The sequence below is a fragment of the Cucurbita maxima genome, unplaced genomic scaffold (genome assembly GCF_002738345.1).
Source record: "Cucurbita maxima cultivar Rimu unplaced genomic scaffold, Cmax_1.0 Cma_Scf00033, whole genome shotgun sequence".
Lineage (NCBI taxonomy): Eukaryota > Viridiplantae > Streptophyta > Magnoliopsida > Cucurbitales > Cucurbitaceae > Cucurbita > Cucurbita maxima.
In genome coordinates this window covers 2,124,744-2,147,774 of record NW_019272049.1, presented here as the reverse complement: position 1 = coordinate 2,147,774, position 23,031 = coordinate 2,124,744, and the positions used below count along the sequence as shown (strand labels likewise).

The 23,031-nt window shown below is 37.4% G+C and overlaps 3 protein-coding genes across 3 annotated transcripts; 1 reads left to right on the top strand and 2 right to left on the bottom strand.

Annotated features, from left to right (window-relative positions):
* Positions 1–2,657: 2,657 nt before the first annotated feature.
* Positions 2,658–13,247, top strand: LOC111467148. The gene is made up of 12 exons (XM_023111929.1): positions 2,658–4,187; positions 4,278–5,367; positions 5,482–5,721; positions 6,502–6,631; positions 7,745–7,897; positions 8,074–8,309; positions 8,404–8,473; positions 9,575–9,781; positions 10,726–10,946; positions 11,078–11,156; positions 11,259–11,399; positions 12,736–13,247. The coding sequence occupies exons 1-12, from the start codon at positions 2,918–2,920 to the stop codon at positions 12,925–12,927; spliced, it is 4,029 nt and encodes a 1,342-aa protein (XP_022967697.1). The 5' UTR covers positions 2,658–2,917; the 3' UTR covers positions 12,928–13,247.
* A 433-nt stretch (positions 13,248–13,680) lies between these two features.
* Positions 13,681–16,795, bottom strand: LOC111467207 (eukaryotic translation initiation factor 3 subunit E-like). Its single transcript, XM_023112033.1, has 8 exons — positions 16,485–16,795; positions 16,218–16,372; positions 15,686–15,913; positions 15,475–15,596; positions 14,917–15,136; positions 14,555–14,697; positions 14,273–14,410; positions 13,681–13,980 (listed from the first exon to the last, which is right to left on the bottom strand). The coding sequence occupies exons 1-8, from the start codon at positions 16,690–16,692 to the stop codon at positions 13,881–13,883; spliced, it is 1,314 nt and encodes a 437-aa protein (XP_022967801.1). The 5' UTR covers positions 16,693–16,795; the 3' UTR covers positions 13,681–13,880.
* Positions 16,796–19,458: 2,663 nt separating this feature from the next.
* Positions 19,459–23,031, bottom strand: LOC111467251 (probable calcium-binding protein CML50). The gene is made up of 5 exons (XM_023112106.1): positions 22,503–23,031; positions 21,277–21,323; positions 21,033–21,208; positions 20,759–20,777; positions 19,459–19,838 (listed from the first exon to the last, which is right to left on the bottom strand). Exons 1-5 carry the CDS (start codon positions 23,002–23,004, stop codon positions 19,734–19,736), a joined length of 849 nt encoding a protein of 282 aa, XP_022967874.1. The 5' UTR covers positions 23,005–23,031; the 3' UTR covers positions 19,459–19,733.

The following is a 23,031-nucleotide window of genomic DNA, read 5'->3' as shown; positions in this document are numbered from 1 at the left end:
TATTTATCTAGATAATTACTAGCAATCATGGGACCAATAAATGAAGTCTGTTCTAACCATCAAATACATAGGTATCTCATTCCCAAGTCCTAACAATTGTATTCTCATAAATAAACAACCGGGTAATTCTATGAGATCCCACGTCGATTGGAGATAAGAACAAAGCATTCTTTATAAGGGAAAGCCTAAAGAGGACAATGTTTGCCAGAGGTGGACCTAAGTTGTTACAAATGGTGTCAAAGTTAGACACCGAAGAATGTGCCAACGAGGAGCCTGAATTCCAAAGGGGGGTGAACACCACGCAATGTGCTAGAGAGGAAGCTAGGTCCCGAATGGAGTGGATTGGGGGTCCCACATTGATTGGAGAGGGGAACGAGTGTCAGCGACGACGCTGGGTCCCAAAGGGGGGTGGATTGTGAGATCCCAACTCGTTTGGAGAGGGGAACAAAACATCCTTTATAAGGGTGTAGAGACCTCTCCCTAGCAGACGCATTTTAAACCTTGAGGGAAAACCCGAAAGGGAAAGCCTAAAGAGGACAATATCTGCTAGCGATGGGCTTGGACTATTACAAATTCTCACATACGAAACACAACATTTGGAATTCATCCCCAAGCTCCCCAAACACAATCACCACATTCCCAACAATCTCGATTTCAAACTTCAAATTCCTAATGTACTTCTCATCAATCTCAAACCAAAAAAAAAAAAGGAAAATTCTAAAAAGCCATAGTCGCACAGCAAGCTCGTTAGTCGTTAACATAAATCCAATGCTGTTCATCTTTGGAAAATAATGAAGCCCTGTCATGAACAATTTTTAATGAAAAAGTTCAAAGCACATGATAATCGAAGAACATAATTTGCGAACATTTTGGCCTCAAAATGGAGTCGAATTTCATACGCACTTTAAGATTGGATTGAAGATGAATGAAACTGTAGATTGTTAGCTATTGGTAGAGAATCAAATTCAATTCATAATGCAAATCATGAGATTAATATTCTTATCGTAGTGGGTAAAAATATTAGGGTACCTTCTGCGCACTTGCAGGAGAGGAAGCTCTAGAGTGATTAGACCCGCCACGTAAATTTTGGTGATCAAAGGCAATAGGAATACGTTAGAAATCATTAACTCTTATTTAAGCTAAATCACAAATTTACCAATTTGCCCTTCCCTGACGAACACACCTCTCGACAATGGTATGATATTGTCCACTTTGAAAATAAGTTCTCGTAGCTTTGCTTTGGGCTTCCCCAAAAGGTCTTCTACCAATGGAGAGAGTATTTCTTGATTATAAACATAGAGACTTTCATCCAACACCTCCCCTCGAACAACGTACGTCTCCCCTTAATTGAAGCTCGACTCCTTTTCTTTTGGAGTCTTAGTCATTTTTTATCATGCATTCGAGGAACCTCGACTTCTTTTTCTTTTAGAGTCCTCTGTTCGATATTTGAGAATTCTATTGACATGACTAATTTTAGGCATGATTCTGATACTATGCTTGTTTCAAAGATTAAGTCATGCATGTGTAAGTATGAACTAATTCAAACGGTGAAAGTGCGAATAACTCTGATACCATGTTGGATGAAAGTTCCACATCGGCTAATTTAGGGAATGATCATTGGTTTATAATTAAAGAATACTCTCTCTATTGGTACGAGACCTTCTTTTGGGAAAACTCAAAGCAAAGTCATGGAAGTGTATGCTCAAAGTGGAAAATATCATATCATTGTGGAGAATAGTGTTCATCGTACCAAAGTGGACAAATTTGTGTTTACTAAGTTGTCTGTAACTGCTCTCATAATAGTCAACTGTTAGCAGATATTGTCCGTTTTGACCAATTACGTATTGTTGTTCGTTGATTTCCACAGCCTTACAAACATCCTAAGGAATGTTTCGTTCCCCTCGCTCAGTATCTGACTCTGATACTATTTGTAACAAAATTGCAAAATTAATTTATACCAAAAAAACAATTATTATTATTTTTCTCTCTATATAAACACACTATAATTCTCGATCCAACGGTTGGCCTGAGCATAGGTTAATTGATTCAAGCATATATTCTCGACTAAGAAGTTAATAGTTTAACCCTAAACTCGAGAAAATAAAATAAAAAAATTAAGTTGTAAAATAGTGTTCGGTAAAAAATATATATATATTAAATGGTTGTAAAATAGTTACAATAACCAAAACTTAAATTAATAAAAATACTAATAAACTTTATATTTGGTCAAAAAAAAAAATTAAAATTAAAATTCCAATACTACCCTTAATCTTTAAAAAAAATTTAAAAAAATACTATTATCGAAACTATTAACAAAACAAAAATACTTGTGAATTTCAAATTTAATTAAAAAAAAACCATTACTAACGTAAAGAACTTTACAATTATTTTTAAAAAATAAAATTATAATTGTATTTTAGGGAGTATTTTTAATTATTTTTTTAATTTAAGGATATTTTTAAATAATTAAAATTTGTTAAAGGTTAATTAAGGAATTTGAAATTTAAAGATTATATTTTTATTAATTTAACTTAATTAAAATTATAAATTATTTAATTAAATAAATAGGCTTAAACTTTCTTTTACAAAGCTATTATTCAATAAAAGTAGCCGTTTAAGCAAATACCTTCCCCGAAACTTTGAACTTCTCCATTTCTTTTGTTTTCTTTCTTGATTTCACGTGTCCCAATCTCACGTCTCTTTGCTTTACTGTGTAGAAGAAATCAATAAATCAAATCTGTAAGTTTAGATTGCCAGTTCGTCTCTCTGAATCCATTTCTTCTTCTCAGCAAAAACCCTAAACCACGCGATCTCAATCGGAATAAGATTCGTTTCCAAATACCCATTTGCTTTAAACCCTAATTTTGATCTAAAACCTTCGTTTTATTTACATCACGGGATTTCTTTCCTTCCTTAAATGTCGCCGCCGGCGGTGGAATTACGATCTCCGGCGATATCCCCACCAGTCGAATGCTCGTCAGCGGCGCTCCAAAACACTGAGCTTAACCCCCATCGATTCGATACATCGTTTGGTTTCCCCGCTTTTTGTACCGGTGATTTACAGGGTGACCAGCAGAGAGTGAACTCTTTTAGCGCTAGTGATCCGAGTGGACTCGATTTGAAGGTTGTTTCTGATTCTCAACGTGTGGCTCGATCGCGGCCGAGACTTACGAAGGTCAGGAAACGGGTTGCGTCGCAGCATGCGAGGTCGAAAGTTGGTTCTTGCGAGGTTAGTTCTAATGATGAGTTTGTGTTTTTAGGTGATACTAAGAAATTTGACGGTGGTTTTGTGTTTGGAGCGAATCGGGATGGCGATTCGAATTCTGGGAATACGGTGTCCAACGATGATTTGCATAAGAAATTGGCTTCTGGGAAGGTCGAGAATGAAGGGTTTGTATTTGGTGCTAAACTGAGCAACTGTGCTTCGAGTTCAGAAACTTCAGACAACAAATGTGAACAGTCTAGTGTGAATTGTGAGAACCTTGTAGCGGACGATGGGGTGAAGATGAAAGCAGAGTGGAAATGGGAGAATTTCATGAATGCTGGTAAGCTCGACTCCGGTGGTGGTAGAATGAAAATGGATTCCGTAACGAATCCTGCCCTGAATAACAGTACGGAGACGATTGATCTGGCATCCACGGTTAATGCAGAAGAGGAAGAGCTTGATAAATCCGTGGGGAAGGCGGGTACTGAGAGTTGTAGCAATCTTAAAACTAAAAATGGTGGTTATTTAACGAAATCTTTTGATTCGAAATTTGTTTTTGGCGACAGTTGGTTTGATGCAACAAGTAATGTAGGAAGCTCTGTTCCTGATTTCGGAATCGAGATGAAAGCAGAAAGCTCAGCAGCGTTTCAGAATGCGGAAGCAAGTAATGTTAACTTAGGTTGTGAAGAGGGTAGGACCCTCAAGGAAGATCTTGGTAGAGATGTATTTATATTCGGGAGTTCCAGCTTAAATAAAGCAATGAAAGGGAGGCCAAAGACACTATTTACACTACCGGATGAGATGAAGAATCTGAACATCAATGATTCTGGGAGTATTAGTGGATGTAAAAAGCCTGAGTGTTCAAATGCTACCTTTGCTGATATCTCTTCCAGCTCTAATGATTGTGACAAGCCATCTGGCTCTTTTGAAGGTCTGGCAGGCTCTACTGGTAAGACCTTTGAGGATAATCCTGAACGTAGTGGTAAGTGCAAAATTGAATTTCAAAGTGGTTGTGAATTTCCTTCTGCTTTTGAGAGTTGTTCTAGCGCTGAGCCATTTAATTTTCTGTCAGGATGCTTTGTAGGTTGTGGTGGGTGTCAGTTTCCTAAACCTTGTGTAAATGATACTTTACATGTACAAATGGCCTCAACAACATCATCATTCTCATCAGCTAACTTTCAATGTCAATCAAATGATAATCCACAAGTTCATTTGGGTGAAGTTGGAAAAAGTGATGAACATGTTTCTTTAGATACAGAAAATAACTTTACTTCCGGGGAATTTAAAATTCCACAGTGGGACCCTTCTTCTTTCAAAGAAAATCTGTTCTCAGACCTCAATAGGAATTCGGTATCGAGTATTAAGAGTAAACTGAACAAAACTAAGAAAAAGAAAGTAAGGGGAAATCTGAGGCAAGCTAAATTGCAAGATAGAGTGTCAAAGGACGATGACAGCTCCCAAATTAATCTGGACTCTCCTGGATCTTGCACACCTATGGATTTCTCCCCCTATCAGGAAACTATGTCTGTTGATCATTATTCAAGAGATATGCCTGGTGAATCCTCCGACCCAGTCCATAGTTATGTACCTTGGACGACAGATTCTACAGTCTGTACCAATGAAAATGATGTTCTTTTAACTGGAAGAAAAGTAACAGATGCACATAATGGTATTTGGAAATATAGTGATCCTAAAGTGGGAAGTTTTGGGCATCATAGAGATGGGAACTCTGTTCATAGTTTTGAAGGTTTTGATTCTAGAAATGAAACAGTCTGCTCCAGTCTCAAGACCGAGCAATGCTGTAGCAGAGGTTTTGATGGTGGGGTTTCTACAGAACCTACAGTGGCTTTCAACGTGAGCTCGGATACACTAGAAAGCAATGGCAAAAGTTTTACATTTTCTGCATCTTCTGCCATTCAAGCAAGTTTATCAGAAACAAAGAGCCGGCACAGAAAGAGAAATAAGAAGAAGTCCAATCACAATGCATTTGTCGTCTCCCCAAGTCCAGATATTAAGTTAGGACTACCTCTTGATTTTTCATCCATTGGCAACTCATCTTTGCATTCAGAGGATTCAAGTAAATCGAAAGCAGAAGAAAAGCCTAATCAAGGGTATTCTTTCGCGACTGCAATTCAAGAGACATGTGAGAAGTGGCGACTCAGGTATTTTCCAGAAAGACCAGTTTTAGCATAGTTTTTCTTACTGATTTTAATCACGTGCTCTAGTTCCATGTTATATAGCTGATATCAAAAAAAAATTCTTTGACCCTGTGATAGAGGAAACCAGGCGTACAAAAATGGGGAACTCTCAAAAGCTGAGGATCTGTATACACAGGGGATAGGTTCTGTCCCACCTAATGAAGGATCAACATCTTGCATTAACTCTCTCATGCTCTGCTACAGCAATCGTGCAGCCACGCGAATGTCACTTGGAAAGATTATGGAAGCTTTGGAAGATTGTGGGATGGCTACTGAACTAGATCCGAACTTTCTCAAAGTTCAAGTGAGGGCTGCAAAGTAAGGATTTTTTTTTTGTGATTTTAGGTTATAGTTATAAATTTATTCTAACAATTTATGCAAATGAGCAATCTATGATCGTATGTTTTACTTGTATGTTTCTTTTTAAAAGTATACAAGGAATCTCAACTTAGTACATGTTTGCATGCCCCAGGATCTTCTTTCACTAGCATCTCTTATGGTCGTTAAGTATCTCGAGGTTCCAAATTGGTCTTGGTTTTTTTTTGTAATTATTGCCTATGGAAATTAATTATTTCTACAAACTTTTTATTACCAAGTTGCTTTAATATACTTCCTGTTTTATTTAGATATATTTCTTTGAGCATCTAGCGAAGAGAAAAAAAATTCCCATTAAATCATGAGAAATGCACTTAATGGTTATACTATGACTGAGCAGTCTAATCAATTATCACTGGTAGAATTCTTTATTTATGTATCAATTCAATACAATCTGCATTGCCTTTTCAATTGATACTCATCTATTCTTATGTTCTAAATATTTCCCTTACGGTTGTACATCCTCTTCTTGGGGTAATTGAAAATGCATTACGGTATTCCAGCAAGTACTTAGAATCTAGGAATGGTGTATGTTTAGATCGGAGGATGAGCAATGTAATATTTACACTTAATAGTTAAAAATGCACTTAATAATTACACTATGACTGAGTGATCTAATCAATGATCACCTATATTTATGTATCAATTTGATACAATCTGCATTGCCTTATCTATTGATACTCATCTATATTTATGTTCTAAAGATCTTGCCTCCCATTACAGTTGTCATCTTCTTCTTGGGAAAATTGAGAATGCATTACAGTATTTCAGCAAGTGCTTAGAGTCTAGAGAGGGTATATGTTTAGATCGGAGGATGGTAATTGAAGCAGCTGATGGCCTCCAAAAGGCTCAGGTATGTACTACATTTTTTTCTACTTCACCTTATGGGCGCTGGTGTAAGTTATCTTGTTATTTTTCGTCACAGTTGGCACCCACCAATATATGAGTAATTTGAAGTTTTTAGAATAAAAAATTAATGAAGGTTCTATATGGAGATTACATTTTAATGACTCACTTTAACAAAAAAGAAAAAAAAAAAAGAAAAAAAAAAAAAGTTGGGAAATTTAGATGGGAGAGAAGTTGAAGATACGTTTCCCTTTGTTAAAATATATTAATCTTTTTTTATAACTTACTAATATAAGCCCTGACATCATATGATTGAACTGCTATATGAAATGTGGACACCACAACTAGAATATCTGCTGCCAACCAATGTGGGATTCTCACAATCCACCCCCTTTGGGGCCAGCGTCCTTGCTAGCACTCGTTCCTTTCTCCAATCGGTGTAGGACCCCACCAAATCTACCCCCTTCGAGGCCAACGTCCTTACTGGCACACCACCTCGTTCTACCCCCTTCGGGGAACAGCCTCCTCAGTGGCACATAGTCCGGTGTCTGGCTCTAATACCATTTGTAACGGCCCAAGCCCACCGCTAGCAGATATTGTCCTCTTTGGGCTTTCTCTTATGGGCTCCCCTCAAGGCTTTAAAACGCGTCTGCTAGGGAAAGGTTTCCACAACCTTATAAAGGGTGTTTCGTTCTCCTTCCCAACCAATGTTGGATTCTCACACTGGTCTAGTGCTTTCTTCATTTGTTGGGAAAATCTCTAAATATGATAATTTTATCTTAGGTTTCTACATATTTTTATTGGAAACCTATATTTTCATTGATTCTGAACTGTTCTGTTGGCGTCATACTTTTTATATTTTTGTGGTTACTGGGGTGTATATCTGTGTTCTATACTCATAAAATGAGAGTTAAAAGAAATACAAAAAATGACTCTAATTCTACATTCTAACTTTTGGTTAGGCAAGTATCTTCCTACATCATCATGGATAGTGGATGTATAATTTTCCCCCACATCCTTGTAATCGCCCTCGTTCTCTGTCTGCTGTTTGTTCATGTGAACAGAGTTCTCAGAGTTCTCAGCTGTATTCTGATGATTGTTTGGCACTTCTTTTCTGCAGAAAGTTGCCGAATGTACAAGGCGTTCTTCTGAACTTATGGAACAAAAAACTGAAGATGCAGCTCTCAGTGCCCTGGATTTGATTGCTGAAGCTTTATCCATCAGTCTGTATTCAGAAAAATTACATGAAATGAAAGCCGAAGTACTCATTAAGGTTTGTATCATTTCAACTTAGTTTTTACGTACAATCGAGTATGATCATTTCCCTTTTGAAAATGTCTTATTATTTATGTTATGGATGGTTTGTTCTTTTCTAGACAACTGTGGTCTTTTATTTCTCAACTTCGATCTCATGTTTGTTTTTATTTTTCATTGGATCTTCTCCTGCAGCTCCAGAGGTATGAAGAGGCAATTAGGCTGTGTGAGCAGAGTCTTTGTTTTGCGGAGAAAAATTGTATTGCAGAAAGTGTTGTGGTTGAAACAGATATTTCTAGATGTCAAAGTCCTTCACTCGCTAGGTTGTGGAGATGGTGCTTGATAACCAAAGCTCTTTTCTTTCTTGGAAAATTTGAGGATGCTCTCAATACAGTTGGGAAAATTGAGCAAGAGAAGTTTAATGAAGAAAAGTGAGACACAAGTACCTTCTTGAGTACTTCTAAATCAATTAGGATCTTCATTTCTTTTAGTTGTTTGATCTTGGTGCTAATATTTTTCATGCAGGTCTAGAAGCAAAAGTTTGGAATCATCATTTGCATTAGCGGACACAATACGTGCACTTCTGCGTTGTAAGGTATGTGACTATTTTGACACTTTGAATTCAATTTTTTCTCTTTCCTGATTTTCCTATATTTGCTTAGAACTATTAATGTAATGCCACGAAGTTTTCTTAACCTAATTAGTGATGTATCTTGCATGCAAAAGACATAATGCGGAAGCTCATATAAGATAACTTTGAAAATAACGGCATGGTCTTACATAAGTAGTTCAAAACACGAACTTTGTAAATAGTGGCATGGACCAGCTTCTTTGCTTTCATCATTGATATCACCTTTGAAAATAATGGCATTGATATCACCTTTGAAAATAATGGCATTGATATCACCTTTGGCATAGCTTCTTTGTTTTTTGCCTTTGTGGGGATTTTACAAGCTTTAGGAAGGCAGACCTAGTTGAGTACTTTCCAGATCCTCAAGGGACCAATTGATTCTGTCCTCCCCTTCACCATAGTAAGCTTGAATTTAACTTACCAATGAGGTTCTTTCTGTTGGAATCTTTTGTCAGAAAGTAAGGATAGAACCTCCATTAATCTTTGTACCAATTGGAGGGTTGTAATCTTTTCAAATTTGGGTTTTGGCTCTCTGTTTTTTTTTTTTTTTTTTTTTTTTTTTTTTTTTTTTTTTTTTTTTTTTTTTTTTTTTTTTTTTTTTTTTTTTTTTTTTGTTCTTTTTGGTAATGTCATACCACCTATCATTTTTTTTATTTCCTAAGAAAAGGAAAATGTTTGTTCTATAACCTTAGTATTTTTAATTTGAGTATTTGTGTTTATAATCCAAATTATTCATAAAGGGTTGTTCACTATGAATGTAACTGTTTCAAGTTTTTTTATGGGATAAACATTTGCCAGTTGTTGGAGAAATATTACAATGTGAGAAGTAGTTTCCTGTTCCATCTGCTGTATTATGATCGCTGTTCGTCGATTCCTTAGGGTTTGGGAATTCACGCTGCTTCTTCAAATTGAAACTAAAAGCATTTGATATTGAATAACCAGAAACTTTCAAGTTTAACCAGAGTTAATAATCCTTTGAGGCAACCTTTATCTACGTAATTTGTGTACGCATGAGTTTATAAGTTATAATTTTCCACTTGATGCAAACATGGTCTTAAATAACAGAGTGCAGGGAATGAAGCATTTCGATCAGGGAAATACGCTGAAGCAGTGGAGCATTATACAGCTGCATTATCTATTAATGTTCAATCCAGATATTTCACTGCAGTTTGTTTATGTAATCGTGCTGCAGCATACCAAGCTTTGGGTCAGATTGCCGATGCCATAGCTGACTGTAATCTTGCCATTGTCCTTGATGAAAAATACTCGAAGGTAGGCTTTTATATGCTAGTGGAATATGCTGTTGCATGGAGCTTGATTGTTGAATTTAAATTGTTTCTTGTTCACTTAAACTTAGTATTGGTGGAAGAGATTAGTTGACTGTTAACATTTAATGGTACACCATGTGCTTTATATTGTGTTTACGGGCACGGTAGGACATTTCTCGTGTGCTTTTTTTTAATGTTTATTTAGCAAAAAAATTGTTGGGAAATCTATGCTTTTAAGGTTTTGGATGCTCCTGGGTATACTTTTCAGCTAAAGTAATATGCTCAAATGTTATGTGGGCATTTCCAACACCTCGCTTTCTGTACTCAAATAGCATGCAACAATTAGAAAGAGAAATAGGGAAACCGAGTTGCCTTGTGTCAGCCTTGGTAGTGAGGACTTTTTCCTTCGTCTCATATTTAGAAGAATTGATTAATTAAGGCAAGAGATGCAGCATAAATCTAGTTCCTCCATTTACCTCCTAACGCTTTAGCCTAGAGAACGTCTTTGAAAGACCAAGCAAATCTGCTATAAGCTTTATCCAAATCCAATTCGAACACAATATCTTCATGATTTCTTCTATTGCAGTCATCGACCACCTTGTTAGTCACAAGAATGGAATCAATAAGTTGGGCATAAATAGTCAAAAGGTAGCATAGAGACCTTAGTCCTTCAGGAGCTACCTTCGCCTGTAAGGTTGTAGTGATAGGTTTACCTGACCAAATTCTTAGATATGTTGTGATGTTTCTCTGACCTAGCATGATATTTAATGCGATGTCCGATAAAAATTTCATTGGAATACGGAGATGATGTTTAACTCTGTTGTCGAACTAATGCTCTGTTGTGGGTGGCTAGTGGGTGGTGGCTTCCTCTTCCTGCCTTCTATAGAGATCTGTTTTATTTCTAATATATTGGTTCTGGTAAAAATTGATTAATGCTTTCTTGTGCAGGCATTTTCTAGAAGGGCAAATTTCCATGAGATGATCAGAGATTATGGTCAAGCAACTAGTGATCTCAAGAAATTTATTTCCATTGTTGAAAATCAATCTGATGACAAGGTCACGCCTAGTAGACAGGCGGGTAGTGTCGAGTTGAAGAAAGCTCGTAGGAATAAGCCTTTAATGGAAGAAGCCGCTAAGAAAGAAGTTTCCTTGGATTTTTACCTTATCTTGTAAGTTTTAGCTTTGGCTGATACTTCAATTTTCTGATCGATAGTATTTATAAAATTCCTTGAACCTTTATAGACGTAATATCCTAGTAGGAATGTTAGTATCTGATCCAGTTTCAAAATTTTCATGTCAGGGGAGTTAAACCAACGGACTCTGTATCGGACATTAAAAAGGCGTATCGTAAAGCAGCCCTCAAGCATCATCCTGACAAGGTTTGGAAGTGTTTTATGCCTGTAATTTATTTGTGTTGATACACTATAGGCCTTGTAACTCGTTTTATGATACCACTATGCCCATTGTTTGTTGGAGTTCAGGCTGGTCTGTTCTTAGCAAGAGGTGACAGCAGTCATGATGGACGACTCTGGAAAGAAATCTCCCAGGATGTTTATAGGGATTCTGACAGGCTTTTTAAGCTCATTGGAGAGGCGTATGCTGTGCTCTCAGACTCCAGTAAGGTTTGTAACTTCGTATCTAAAACTCGAGTAATTTCATGTGTATGCTCGTTAGTAGTTCATCTTGAATTGAACTTTGTTGAATTTTGAAGAATATCCAATACATTGAACTCCAGCCTCTTTGTTTCACTTTACTCAATATATGTACAAACTACTGCTTGAGCCACATGGCTGTTTGCTTCTGGACATTGATGTCTTCAAAACTAAATACTAGTGCCACTTTTTTCCTCCCTCCATGTTTATCGGTTTCATGGCAGTCACGGACTAGGGTGAAGGACTCGAATTGTGGAGGTTTTACCACCAGCCTTGTCTTTGGTAAAACAAAGAGGGAGTTGGGAGGGAAAGTTTGAGATCCCATATCGGTTGGAGAGGGAAACGAAACATTCTTTATATGGGTGTGAAAATCTCTCCTTAGCAGATGCGCTTTAAAAACTTTGAGGGGAAGTTCGAAAGGGAAAGCCCAAAGGGGACAATATCTGCTATAGTGGGCTTGGGTTGTTACAAATGATATCAGAGTCATACACCGGATGGTGTGTCAGCAAGGACGCTGAGCCCCGAAAGGGGTGGACACCAAGCGGTGTGCCAGCGAGGATGCTGGACCCCGAAGGGGGGTAGATTGTGAGATCTTACATCGACTGGAGAGAGGAACGAGTGCTAGCGGGACGTTAGGCACCAAAGGGAGTGGATTGTGAGATCTCACATCAGTTGGAGAAGGGAGTGAAACATTATTTATGAGGGTGTGGAATCCTCTCCCTAGCAGACACGTTTTAAAAACCTTGAGGGGAAGCCCAAAAAGGACAGTATCTGCTAGTGGGTTTGGGCTGTTACAAATGGTATCAAAGTCAACGGTATGCTAGCAAGGATGCTAACCCCCAAAGGGGGTGGACACCAGGAGGTGTGCTAGTGAGGACGTTGGGCTTCGAAGGGGGTAGATTGTGAGATCCCACATCGATTTGGAGATAGGAATGAATGTCATCGAGGACACTAAGCCCCTTTAGATTGTGAGATCCCACATCAATTGGAGAGGAGAACGCGTTCCATTCTTTATAAGAGTGTAGAAACCTCTCCTTAGCATGTATGTTTTTGAAACCTTGAGGGGAAACTCAAAAGAGAAAGCCTAAAGAGGACAATATTTGCTTCCTAACGGTAAGCTTGAATGGTTATAATTGGATCCATTGTTCTATCAAGCGTTAAAAATGAAAGAGGTGTTGATACTTCCCTTCTTGTAGTGGGGCTAGTTTGTTGCTGCCTTGTTAGTTCAACTAAGGATCGTAATTTAGTGTTGGTTGTTTATATAATCTACTTCGAATCTATACTGACACTGTTTCCTTCTTCACAGAGATCACATTACGATCTTGAAGAGGAAATAAGAAAAGCTGCAAAGGAAAGCAACAGAGGCAGCAGCAACAATAGAAGATCTTCCTCCAATGTCCATGGCTGCTCTCCATTTGAGCCATTTGAGAGAAGTGCCAATGGACGAAAGTACCAGAACAACTGGAAGTCGTGGGGAAGTTCGCAATCTCGATGGTAAACGGAGACCGACCACGTTTGTACAAAACTTCATTATCATCATGGAAAGGGAAGAATAAGAGGGAGGGAGAGAGAGAGAAGGCCAAAGCAAGCTGGGAAGAACATCAAAAGCTAACCACAGAAGAAGAAGGTTGAAATATTTTTTTTCTGCATTTCAACGCCGGAGCTGAGCTGAGCTGAGGCTGATTAGTGGGGAAGTCTTCTCAGTTGTTCTTATATGGTGTATTCATAACAATTTTGTTTCTAAAATTTATGATGATTTTTTTTGGGGCCTTTTTGAGATTTGTCTTGAACTCTATATGATACGTTTGGTAAAATTCATTCATATTAATTCATCTATAATTACTTCTCAATTTTTCAAAATTCTAAGCTAATCCTTCTATATTTATACTTTTTTCTTTTTTTTAAAGTATCAAAAAACTTTCAATAATATCTTGATATTTCAAAGGAAACCATTCATCGTTACTATTAGTACCATGTTTCAAAATATTCGTAAACTTTTTAAAATAACATTAAAATATTTATACATAATCTACGACATTTTCATTCTTTATTAATAGCACGATAGAATATTTAATTTGAATATTACCTTATTGCTCACGAAAAATACTCAATTTTCCTATATTGAAAACCTACATGTAGCCCAAGAACAGAATCTGATGACAAAATAAAAAGAGAGACGAAAATGGTTATTTTGAAGAAGAAAATAAAATTGCTCAGAAAAAAAATAATAATAAATAAATTGACAAGATAATGAACAAGATAATCAAATTCATAATTCTACACTTAAAACATAAATTGACAAAAATTATGAAAAGTTACATATCATTTCCTTAGAAACAAGGAATCAAATATGGAAAATGTTGCTCAGATCTCTGCCGTTTGTTTGTCAGATGAGAGGTTCAGAAAATATAACAAAAAAAAAAAAAAAAAAAAGGGCCAAACATCCAAAATTTATCTGGTTGCCTGAGCCTGTGCATGCTCTAGTAGTTGAGTGACTAACTTGTAGGTACGCCCAGATAATGATTTGGTGTGATCTATCAGTTCTTCATATCTGAAACCAAGCACACCAATAATTGATTCAAAGGTTTTACTTCAGGAGGCAAAAATTTAATGAACAGAGAGCTAATCGAAACGAGAATATGCATTATATCTCGAATTTTATTACCGTCTGTCTATTCGATCTATTGTACACTAAGCGTACAGACCCACTAGACACTTTTTAAAGTTCAAAGACGACCAAGAAAGTTCATCGACAAAATTTGTAACGCGTATATTGGGCACTCTCGGGAAGGCTGAGAAATGGTTTTGCTGAAGTAAAATCTACAATAGGGAAATATACTTACACGTTGGGCTGGTTTGGTTCCATTATAACCGTTCCCGTCTTGGAATCAATCTTGGCATCAAGCTTTGAGGTCCGAACAAGATTAACAATCCACCGCTCCGCTCCCTCGTAATTTAAGTTCAACTTCTCGGCAAGGACACTGCCACAAGTTACCAGCATGTCATTTATAATAACGAAATGAAACAAGATAACCCACAATGACAGAAAATATGCAAGCAAGGGATAACCTAAAAGAATGGAAAGAGAAGTATAAAATAAATTTAAAATGAGAATGAATATGCACCTCATGTCAATGCGCTGATGTATTCTGCAGTAAGTCTCAAAGATGAAAAGGCGAGCATTTTCCAAGAACTCGTCCCTCAAAGGAACGGTAGAAAGGTTTCCCTCTTCAAGCCTCTTTCCTAGGAAAGGGTCATTCAATATAACCTACATTGAGGACAAGTAGTTAATTATGACTTGATAACAGGGGGGAAATCTAAAAATTGATTACATTTATCATTCAAGGCCAGCTAGAATACGACTTAATAACCGAATCATCCAAACAGATGCAAAACCCCACCATGAAAACAATGAACAAAAAAGCACCATTGTAAATTAGCATATAACTCCCTAATTCCTAGTGAAAAAGAGAAGCAGGAAACTTACTTCTTCACACTCTCTCATCTTTTTTTGTGCCCCATCAAAATCATAATTGACATAGACACAAGTCAAAAACTCTGTGATGGGATCCTTATAGGAATTCTGTTCTTGCTGAATAACCTTGATAAAATCTTTGAACTGTGGCCTCCGCCTTTTGTTAACGATGAATGCAGTGGCCAAATAGCGTAATAGATGGGGAGCATTGGTTTGAATGGCACTTAAATACCTACAGATAAGAAAATTACCAGCTCATTAAAACATGGAAAGGCCTGAATTACCTCATCTCCATGCATCCTCTATTCTTAACTCATCTCACAAATTTCTTTTCATGTTTTAACTCATCTCTACAAGACTAGATTACAACATCATCGAACATTACCATCCCATTAAAACAACAGGGAAACAACATGATAATGGAGGACGTATGGGACATATTGTTTTTTAAGAAAGATATTTTCACATAATTAAGAATAACAGAGAATTAGCAATAAAAATAAGGAAGAGCACATCTCCATGCAGTATCAGTAAAACGTAGTGAAAAAAGGCCAAATTTAGTATACTTACTTATCTTGATTAAAAAGGTCAATTATCTGTGTTCTTCCATTGTCATGATTGAAAAAAATGAAGAGGCTCCAATGCATCAACCATATTCTGCTTTGCACTTGATTCATATGCGACGAGAAATTCTTAAATAGACATTACCCGAAAAAAAGTCAGTAACGTGATGACATATTATCGTACAAAAAAAAGGAAGAACCTAGATAGGCCACACCACCTTAGAGTCGATAATTTCCTTCAAACGATTAAGCTCTTCAACAGCAGTATCCCAGTTCTGCATTAAAATCTCAGCTGCCCATTTTCCCCATAGAGCACTCAGGCTCCTTTCACTATTTGTGCACAAAGCTCTGTACTGATAGAGATAGTCAGCAGCACCAGAGTAGTTCCCGCACTCGAACTGAAATTTGGCATATTGATACAATGCTTCTATTTGATCTGGACCAATCTGGAATTAGGGTTTTATGAAACCCAAAACGATAAATCAATAATCATTGTCAATATTAGATGGAAAATTAAAGAAACCTCAACTGAATCAAATATAATAAGAGTTTTACACAAAAGGAGCAAAGAAATTGTAAAGAATCATGGAATATCAGTAAAGAATCATGGAATATCAGTAAAGATATCATGGAATATCAGAATCAATACTCACCATGCCTCAAAGAACAAACTGACTCGAGCAGGAACAAAGAAATTAGCGTTGTTTATGGTAAATAAAGCACATGTAAATCTAAGACCATAAACTCAACCTGATAACGATCATTAAGCATTTGAAGATTGTACTGCTTATCAGCCCTCAATTCCTGAACAGCAGCAGGATTCTGAAGAAAAGTAACAAGTGGCGCAGCAGACTCCTCCAAAGCTTTAAGCCTCCCCACGACTTCCGCCCTCCTGTCCACCATATCTGCGCCAATCCCATCACAAAGTTAGACCCAACACACATCAATAATTAAAAAAAATATTAACAAAAAAAGAAACCAATAAGCAATAAAATCAAAACCAAGAATTGTCCATGCCTTGAGGAACATCGTCAGTGTGGTACAGCGACTTATGGATGTCCATGGCGTAATCAACCATGTTGGTTTTGTTGAGAAGTTCGATCTTGGCCTTTAGGATCTGCTCGTCGGGGTAAAGCTGCCTCTCTTGAAGAAACTCAAGGAGAGGGAAAACAAGATGGCGGTCCAGATTCGGCGCAATTCGTGGAGTTAGATCGTAATCCGCCATTGTACAGTTGCTTGTGCTTGATGAGGATTCAGAGAGTAGATGGCTTCGAGGAGGAGGGTGGATAAAAACCCTAATCGGCCACAGGAGGAAGAAGTCTGTCTGTTCGTTTAGGTTTTAGCCATTTTTCTTTTTATAATGTCAATTTTACCCTTATACTTTTCGAAAGTACCATTTTGCCCCTATCTCACTTGATGCTTCAAAATAAAAAATTTATTATTATTATAAAATTATTTTAAGAAATATTAATTATTAAATTAAACAAAACATTATATATTAATTAAATTAGTTACAAATTAATATTCTCCCCAAATTTTATTAATTAATTAAATGATCTTAAAACGACAATTCCAATAATTTTACGTGTCTTTCATCACCGTCATTTGATCGAGTAATTCTACTTTTGCAAGTCCAAAGAATTAGGGCGAAAATTACATAGCAGAAATCTAAATGGTGGGGTCGGGAATTGATAACTCTCCCGTTAATTTTTTTACAGAATAAGTCTCCTTCATTTAATTTTGAGAACTCGATTCACTGAAAACGGATTGAGCATTCAACGGAGCAAAGTTTGCACGACTGTTCACACGTGAGAGGAAAAATTCATTAAATGAGTTGTCAGATGACAGTCTAACAGTGTCACACGACCAATGAGAGGTCACTATGTGTCCTACTCGGTTTAATCATCCCTAAATTCGTAAAAGGATAAGCAGATAAAAAGAAGCAAATGTCTATCAATTTGAGAGATCTAATCCCGAGTTCCTTAGCTCTTGATTAGAGTTCGTTATTTTATTTTATGAATTCGTTAACGTATTTCAGTTTTTTGTTTAGCTCATGTTCAGTGGTCGAAGTTAAGTACTCGACTACACGTATGGTACATGAGTTTAGTTTTTACTAATTACTGATTTCTTCTATGAGATAGCTAAATCGAAGTCGAGAGCATCGAACTCTCCCGTGTCCATGCTAAACCTTCGAACATCCATGCAGGTTCTTTCAAACATCGAACTCTTTCGTATCCATGCAACCAATTACAACATATGTTCCGAATAGTGAGTGCATAATCTAAGCCCCGAACATCCATCTAGTCATTCAAGTTCTCTCGAGCATCGGACTCTTCCATGTCCATACTAATCAATTTATGGCATACATTCCAGTTTAAACTCACCTTTGATATACTAGGTGTGAACTTCTTCGAGTTGTGATCCCAAGAGTTAAGTTACTAAACTCACCTTTGATAGTTTTTGATGCTCGCGTTAAGTCGAACCCAGGAGCATTATAAAATATAGAGAACTGAACTTAAAATTGATGTCATGGGCCACCTAGGTTGACTTTGATGCAAATGACAAAATTGAATTTTTATTAAGGATAAATTGGTGACACTATAAGTTAATCGAGTAAGTGGTCTTGCTATTGGCATGGTTATCTTTGATATTGACAAGGCCCGTATATTTGATGTTGACATGTGCTCCGTGGTTCTACACGTGTCATATATAATATATATTGATATGTGTGAATTATTTATGGATCGATATGTTTATGATATGTATATGTTATAATATGTGAATTGTATGACAACATTTACCGTACGATGTGTTCAATAATATGTTTGAGATATGATACAAGAAAGATGCATTAAACGTAATGTAATGATGGGAGTAAGATATGTTAAAGAAACGTTAATATTAGGTTACGTATCGAAGTGCTATGGATATGAGAGATCGATAAAAACGATACGGTCACAATCGATTGATAAAAGAATATGGTTAGGTTATGAGTAGAAAGGGATAAGATTATAATATATTGATAGAACAATAGCGCTAGAATACATTCTTGTAACGATATGACTGTGATGAGTATAAGAATGTTAAGACTGATAAGTTAGGGAATGATATGACCACAAAATATTTATGATATGATATGATTATGATTCGACATGTGAATTACGTATAAATATATTGTGATATGATATGAAATATGTTATGGTACGAGATATGTGATATATTGACATGTTCATGATATATTATGATGCAATATGTTATAGTATAATATGTATAATATGATGACAATTATTCTGTCGAAAAGCATGGAATGTTATGATATGATATATTTATGTTTATCGGTCAGACAGGAGAACGATCATTATGTTTAGCCAAATGTTGTCGTGACAGTTACTAGTTCTAACAGATGTCCGACCTAAGGAGTTCCTAGGAGTATGCTTGTCCGACAAGGAAAGTGGTCAACGGTGTGCGAACTGACTGGTGAGTCCATCCTCACACGTATGGATTGTGTGTAGAGTATATGGTACACATCCAAGTAACCCGTTAGGATAATACCGTAGGAAAATAGATTGAAATGATAGATCTCGTCATTGCATTTGCATGTTCTTGCATTTAACCCCAATAATAGAGTCACTTACAGAATATTTCTTTAAATACTCAAGCCATGTGCTACTACATTTTTCCAGATTAAGGCAAGATGACGACATCATAACTCGAGACCATGACACATGCAATAGAGTAGTCGTATTTATTTTCTTAGACTTAAGCTAGAATATGTTATTTTTAATTTAAACATTAATTTATTTTATTTAGACTTAGTCTATAGCTGTGTTTTAAGCGGAAGATTATGTTTTAGGAAGGTTTAAAAGAAGTATTTCTGCATTTAATGTTCATGATATGGATACAGTAACGACCTTAAATTAAGTAGAAAACTAAGCTTAGCTTTATATTTCCCGGGCGAGGAGTTGTGATACCAAGCTTATGGGGAGAGTAATTGGAATATAATGTATTCCCAAGAATCATTTATACCCGTAAGGGCAAGAGTATTCAATAATACCCTTAGCCCAATGAATCGTTGCACATTACATCATATATGACACAATGACCTAAATTTTAGGGTCAAATGAGAAATTGGAAATCTGGGATAGGATAAGGATAAGGCTGCATAAATATATTCTATCAAACACAATGGAAATCAGAAGGAAAAGCCAAAGAACACTCGAGGCTTTATATTGAACGTACCTGATGGAACGAAGGCTGAAGAACTCCTCAGGCAATGAGAAATGGTAGGACTGTCAACATGAAAGCCTCGTAACTGAAGGTTGCTGAACCAGAGTACATGGTGTCCTTTTCCTTGAATTTTTCGGTCAGCCCCTGTAAATTTTTACATCGCGGTCACTTCGAGTTTTAGTCACAAAGATCGAAATGGCTTTGTTTTGGAAGGATCGGGTTGACGGTTCATTCAAGGAGTTCAAAATAACTGTGTGTGAAAGACCATTGCATGTTACATGAAAGGAGAAAAACAAAAAACAATAGTAGTAATGAGAAATTAGATGGTAAGTAACTACTTGATAGCCATGGGTGTTCAAATGGTGTAACAGGTTGTGAGATCCTATATCGATTGGAGAGGGGAATGAGTGTCAGCGAGGATGCTGGCCCCGAAGGGAGGTGGATTGTGAGATCTCACATCGGTTGGGGAGGAGGCATTGTTTATAAGGGTGTAGAAACCTCTCCCTAGCAAACACGTTTTAAAACCGTGAGGCTAATGGCGATACGTAACGGGCTGAACGGACAATATCTGCTAGTGGTGGGTTTGGGCGGTGTGCTAACGAGGACACTGGTATCAAAGCTAGGCATCGAGCAGTGTGCTAGCGAGGACATTGAGTCCCGAAGGGAACTGGATTGTGAGATTCCACGTTGATTGGAGAGGGGAACGAGTATCAACGAGGACGCTAGCCCCAAAAGGGAGTGAATTGTGAGATCTCACATCGGTTGGAGAGGGGAACGAAGCATTCTTTCTAAGGGTGTGAAAACCTCTCTCTAGCAGACACATTTTAAAATCATGAAGCTAACGGCAATACGTAACGTGCCGAAACAGAGAATATTTGCTAATGATGGGCTTGGATTGTTACACTGGTATTTCGAGGTATTCATAGGCATCAACATGAGTGGAACAAAATCAAGACAACTAAACAAATATGCATGACTAAATACACGGATTCAATGATCATGTCATCACCTCTAAAGAGTATAGACTGTAGTATACAAAAGACATGCAAATAAAAAAAGCTCACCTTGACTGTAAGACAACACCTGCAATTGCAAAAATAAAAAGAATTGATAAGAACAGTGATTAATGTGAAGTGAAAACTCAACACTAAAGGGTAACTCAGAAACTCTCATCAGGAGTACCACGTAAAATCAAGAGTAAGGAAGACAAACTAATACCAAAGACCCTTGATGTCTCCCGGGTCCGGCCCTTGGGGCGGGTGTGCGTGCCCCCCGGGACATGGGAACAAAGCTTCAACTCCCAGTTATAAAAAGAAAACGTAAGGAAGACAAACGTACTCTATAAAATTATCATACTCAATGGCCTTGCTATTCCCACCACTTTTGTCAAACTTAGACACCAGCAAGTCCAAGATCATTGGTGAGACAGAAAAGCCCAAACTGAAAAGTGCTTCTTTCAACTCTCTGGAATCAATTTTTCCACTTCGGTCTGAATCAAATCTCTCAAAAATACCCTGAAAAAGATCCAATAAATAGTCAGTTAGACAATGTTGGCTGAAATGATATTAAATCTTCAGCTTACCCTCCAGCTTAGAAGACCATAAAACAGAGCAATGAACTCCTTGGGTCCTGTTTTCCAGAAACGAAATGCAAAAGACAATATCAATAGAATGATAAAAAGCAGGATTTCCAGATGAAGGTCACTCAAGGCCTAATGCATAAAAAATTAATAATAATGATAATAAGATGATTCGAGCGGATTAAGAACAGACACTTTAACCATCACTCTAATTCAAATGACATCGTCATTGTTTTGCATCATGGAGGAATGATTACCTTGTAACAGAAAGAGTGCGTTCATGATGTTCATAGGTATGATTTATGAACATTAGGAGCAGTTGAGAATTATTGAAAGAAGTAGTCCTACCTTGGCTAATTAAGAGGAAGATCGTGGGTTTACAAGTAAGGAACAATATCTCAATTGGTATGAGGCTTTTTGGGGAAACCAAAAGCAAGGTCATGAGACCTTATGCTCAAAGTGGACAATATCATACATTGTGGAGTGTTGTGATTCCTAACATGGTATCAGAGTCATGCTCTTAACTTAGTCATGTCAATAGAATCCTCAAATGTCAAACAAAGAAGTTGTGAGCCTCGAAAGTATAGTAAAAAATGACTCAAGTGTCGAACAAAAGGGGCGCCAAAGAAAGGAGTCGAGCCTCGATTAAGGGGAGGCTATCCGAGGGCTCCGGGAGGCTCTATGATGTACTTTGTTCGAGGAGAGGATTGTTGAGAATTATTGGCAGGAGTAGTCTCACATTGGCTAACTAGGAGGAAGATCGTGGGTTTATAAGTAAGAACACTATAACAAAAGTACGAGGCCTTTTGAGGAAACCAAAAGTAAAAACGAGAATTTATGCTCAAAGTGGATAATATCATATCATTATAGAGAGTCGTGATTCCTAACATAAACAGATCAACTAACAGAAATAAGAAACCATCATAATCACTAAAAATCACTAAAAAGGAAGATAACAATTCTATGCAATTATATGAAATTCACCTCGAAAGTTCTAACAATGAAGCGTTCAATTTATAAATAGACATTGATCTCTGTCAGATTATGTTCAAATTAGCTTAAACTAATAGTAAGACCTCCCCTGCCCCACTGGCCAAACTGTTTGTCTTTTTTCTCTATCTGGGCCCTCCAGATTCCCACAGGTTCTCTCNTCCTTTTTCTCATAGCCACATGAAATTTTATTGTTGCCAGGGCAAACAAAAAGGCGATAGAGGGAGCAGAGAGATTACCGATCTTCCTGGTGCTTGTGTTGGTGAAATGAAACATCAGGAGGTGAACAGTTCTCATGCTAAACTTCTGATTATACGATGACAGAACACCTTGCAACTCCTTATCATCAATAAACCCACTCCTATCCCGATCGGCTACTTGAAAACACGCAACGATGCTCGGATCAGTCCCAGGCGGAAAGGCGGAGGGCATGAGTGAGGCAAATGGGCTTCCATACGCAGAAGGCGGTGGATAACCATGACCACCGCTGGCTGATCCGCCGTAAGACTGATTAGGCTTGTCCTTGGGCGGTTTTTCGCCCGGAGATGATCCATACGGTGCCGACGGTGCGCCATATTGCGCGGCCACCGGAGCGTACGGCTGCTGAGACTGTGACGGAGGATGTTGCGAGCCGTAGGGTGGAGAACTGTACGGCTGAGACGTCGGCGGTGGAGCTCCGTAACCGCCACCACCGCCGTAACTATAACCGTAACCGGAAGGTTGATTTCGGTAACCTGACATTTTCCGATTAAGCAAAAAAAAAATGAA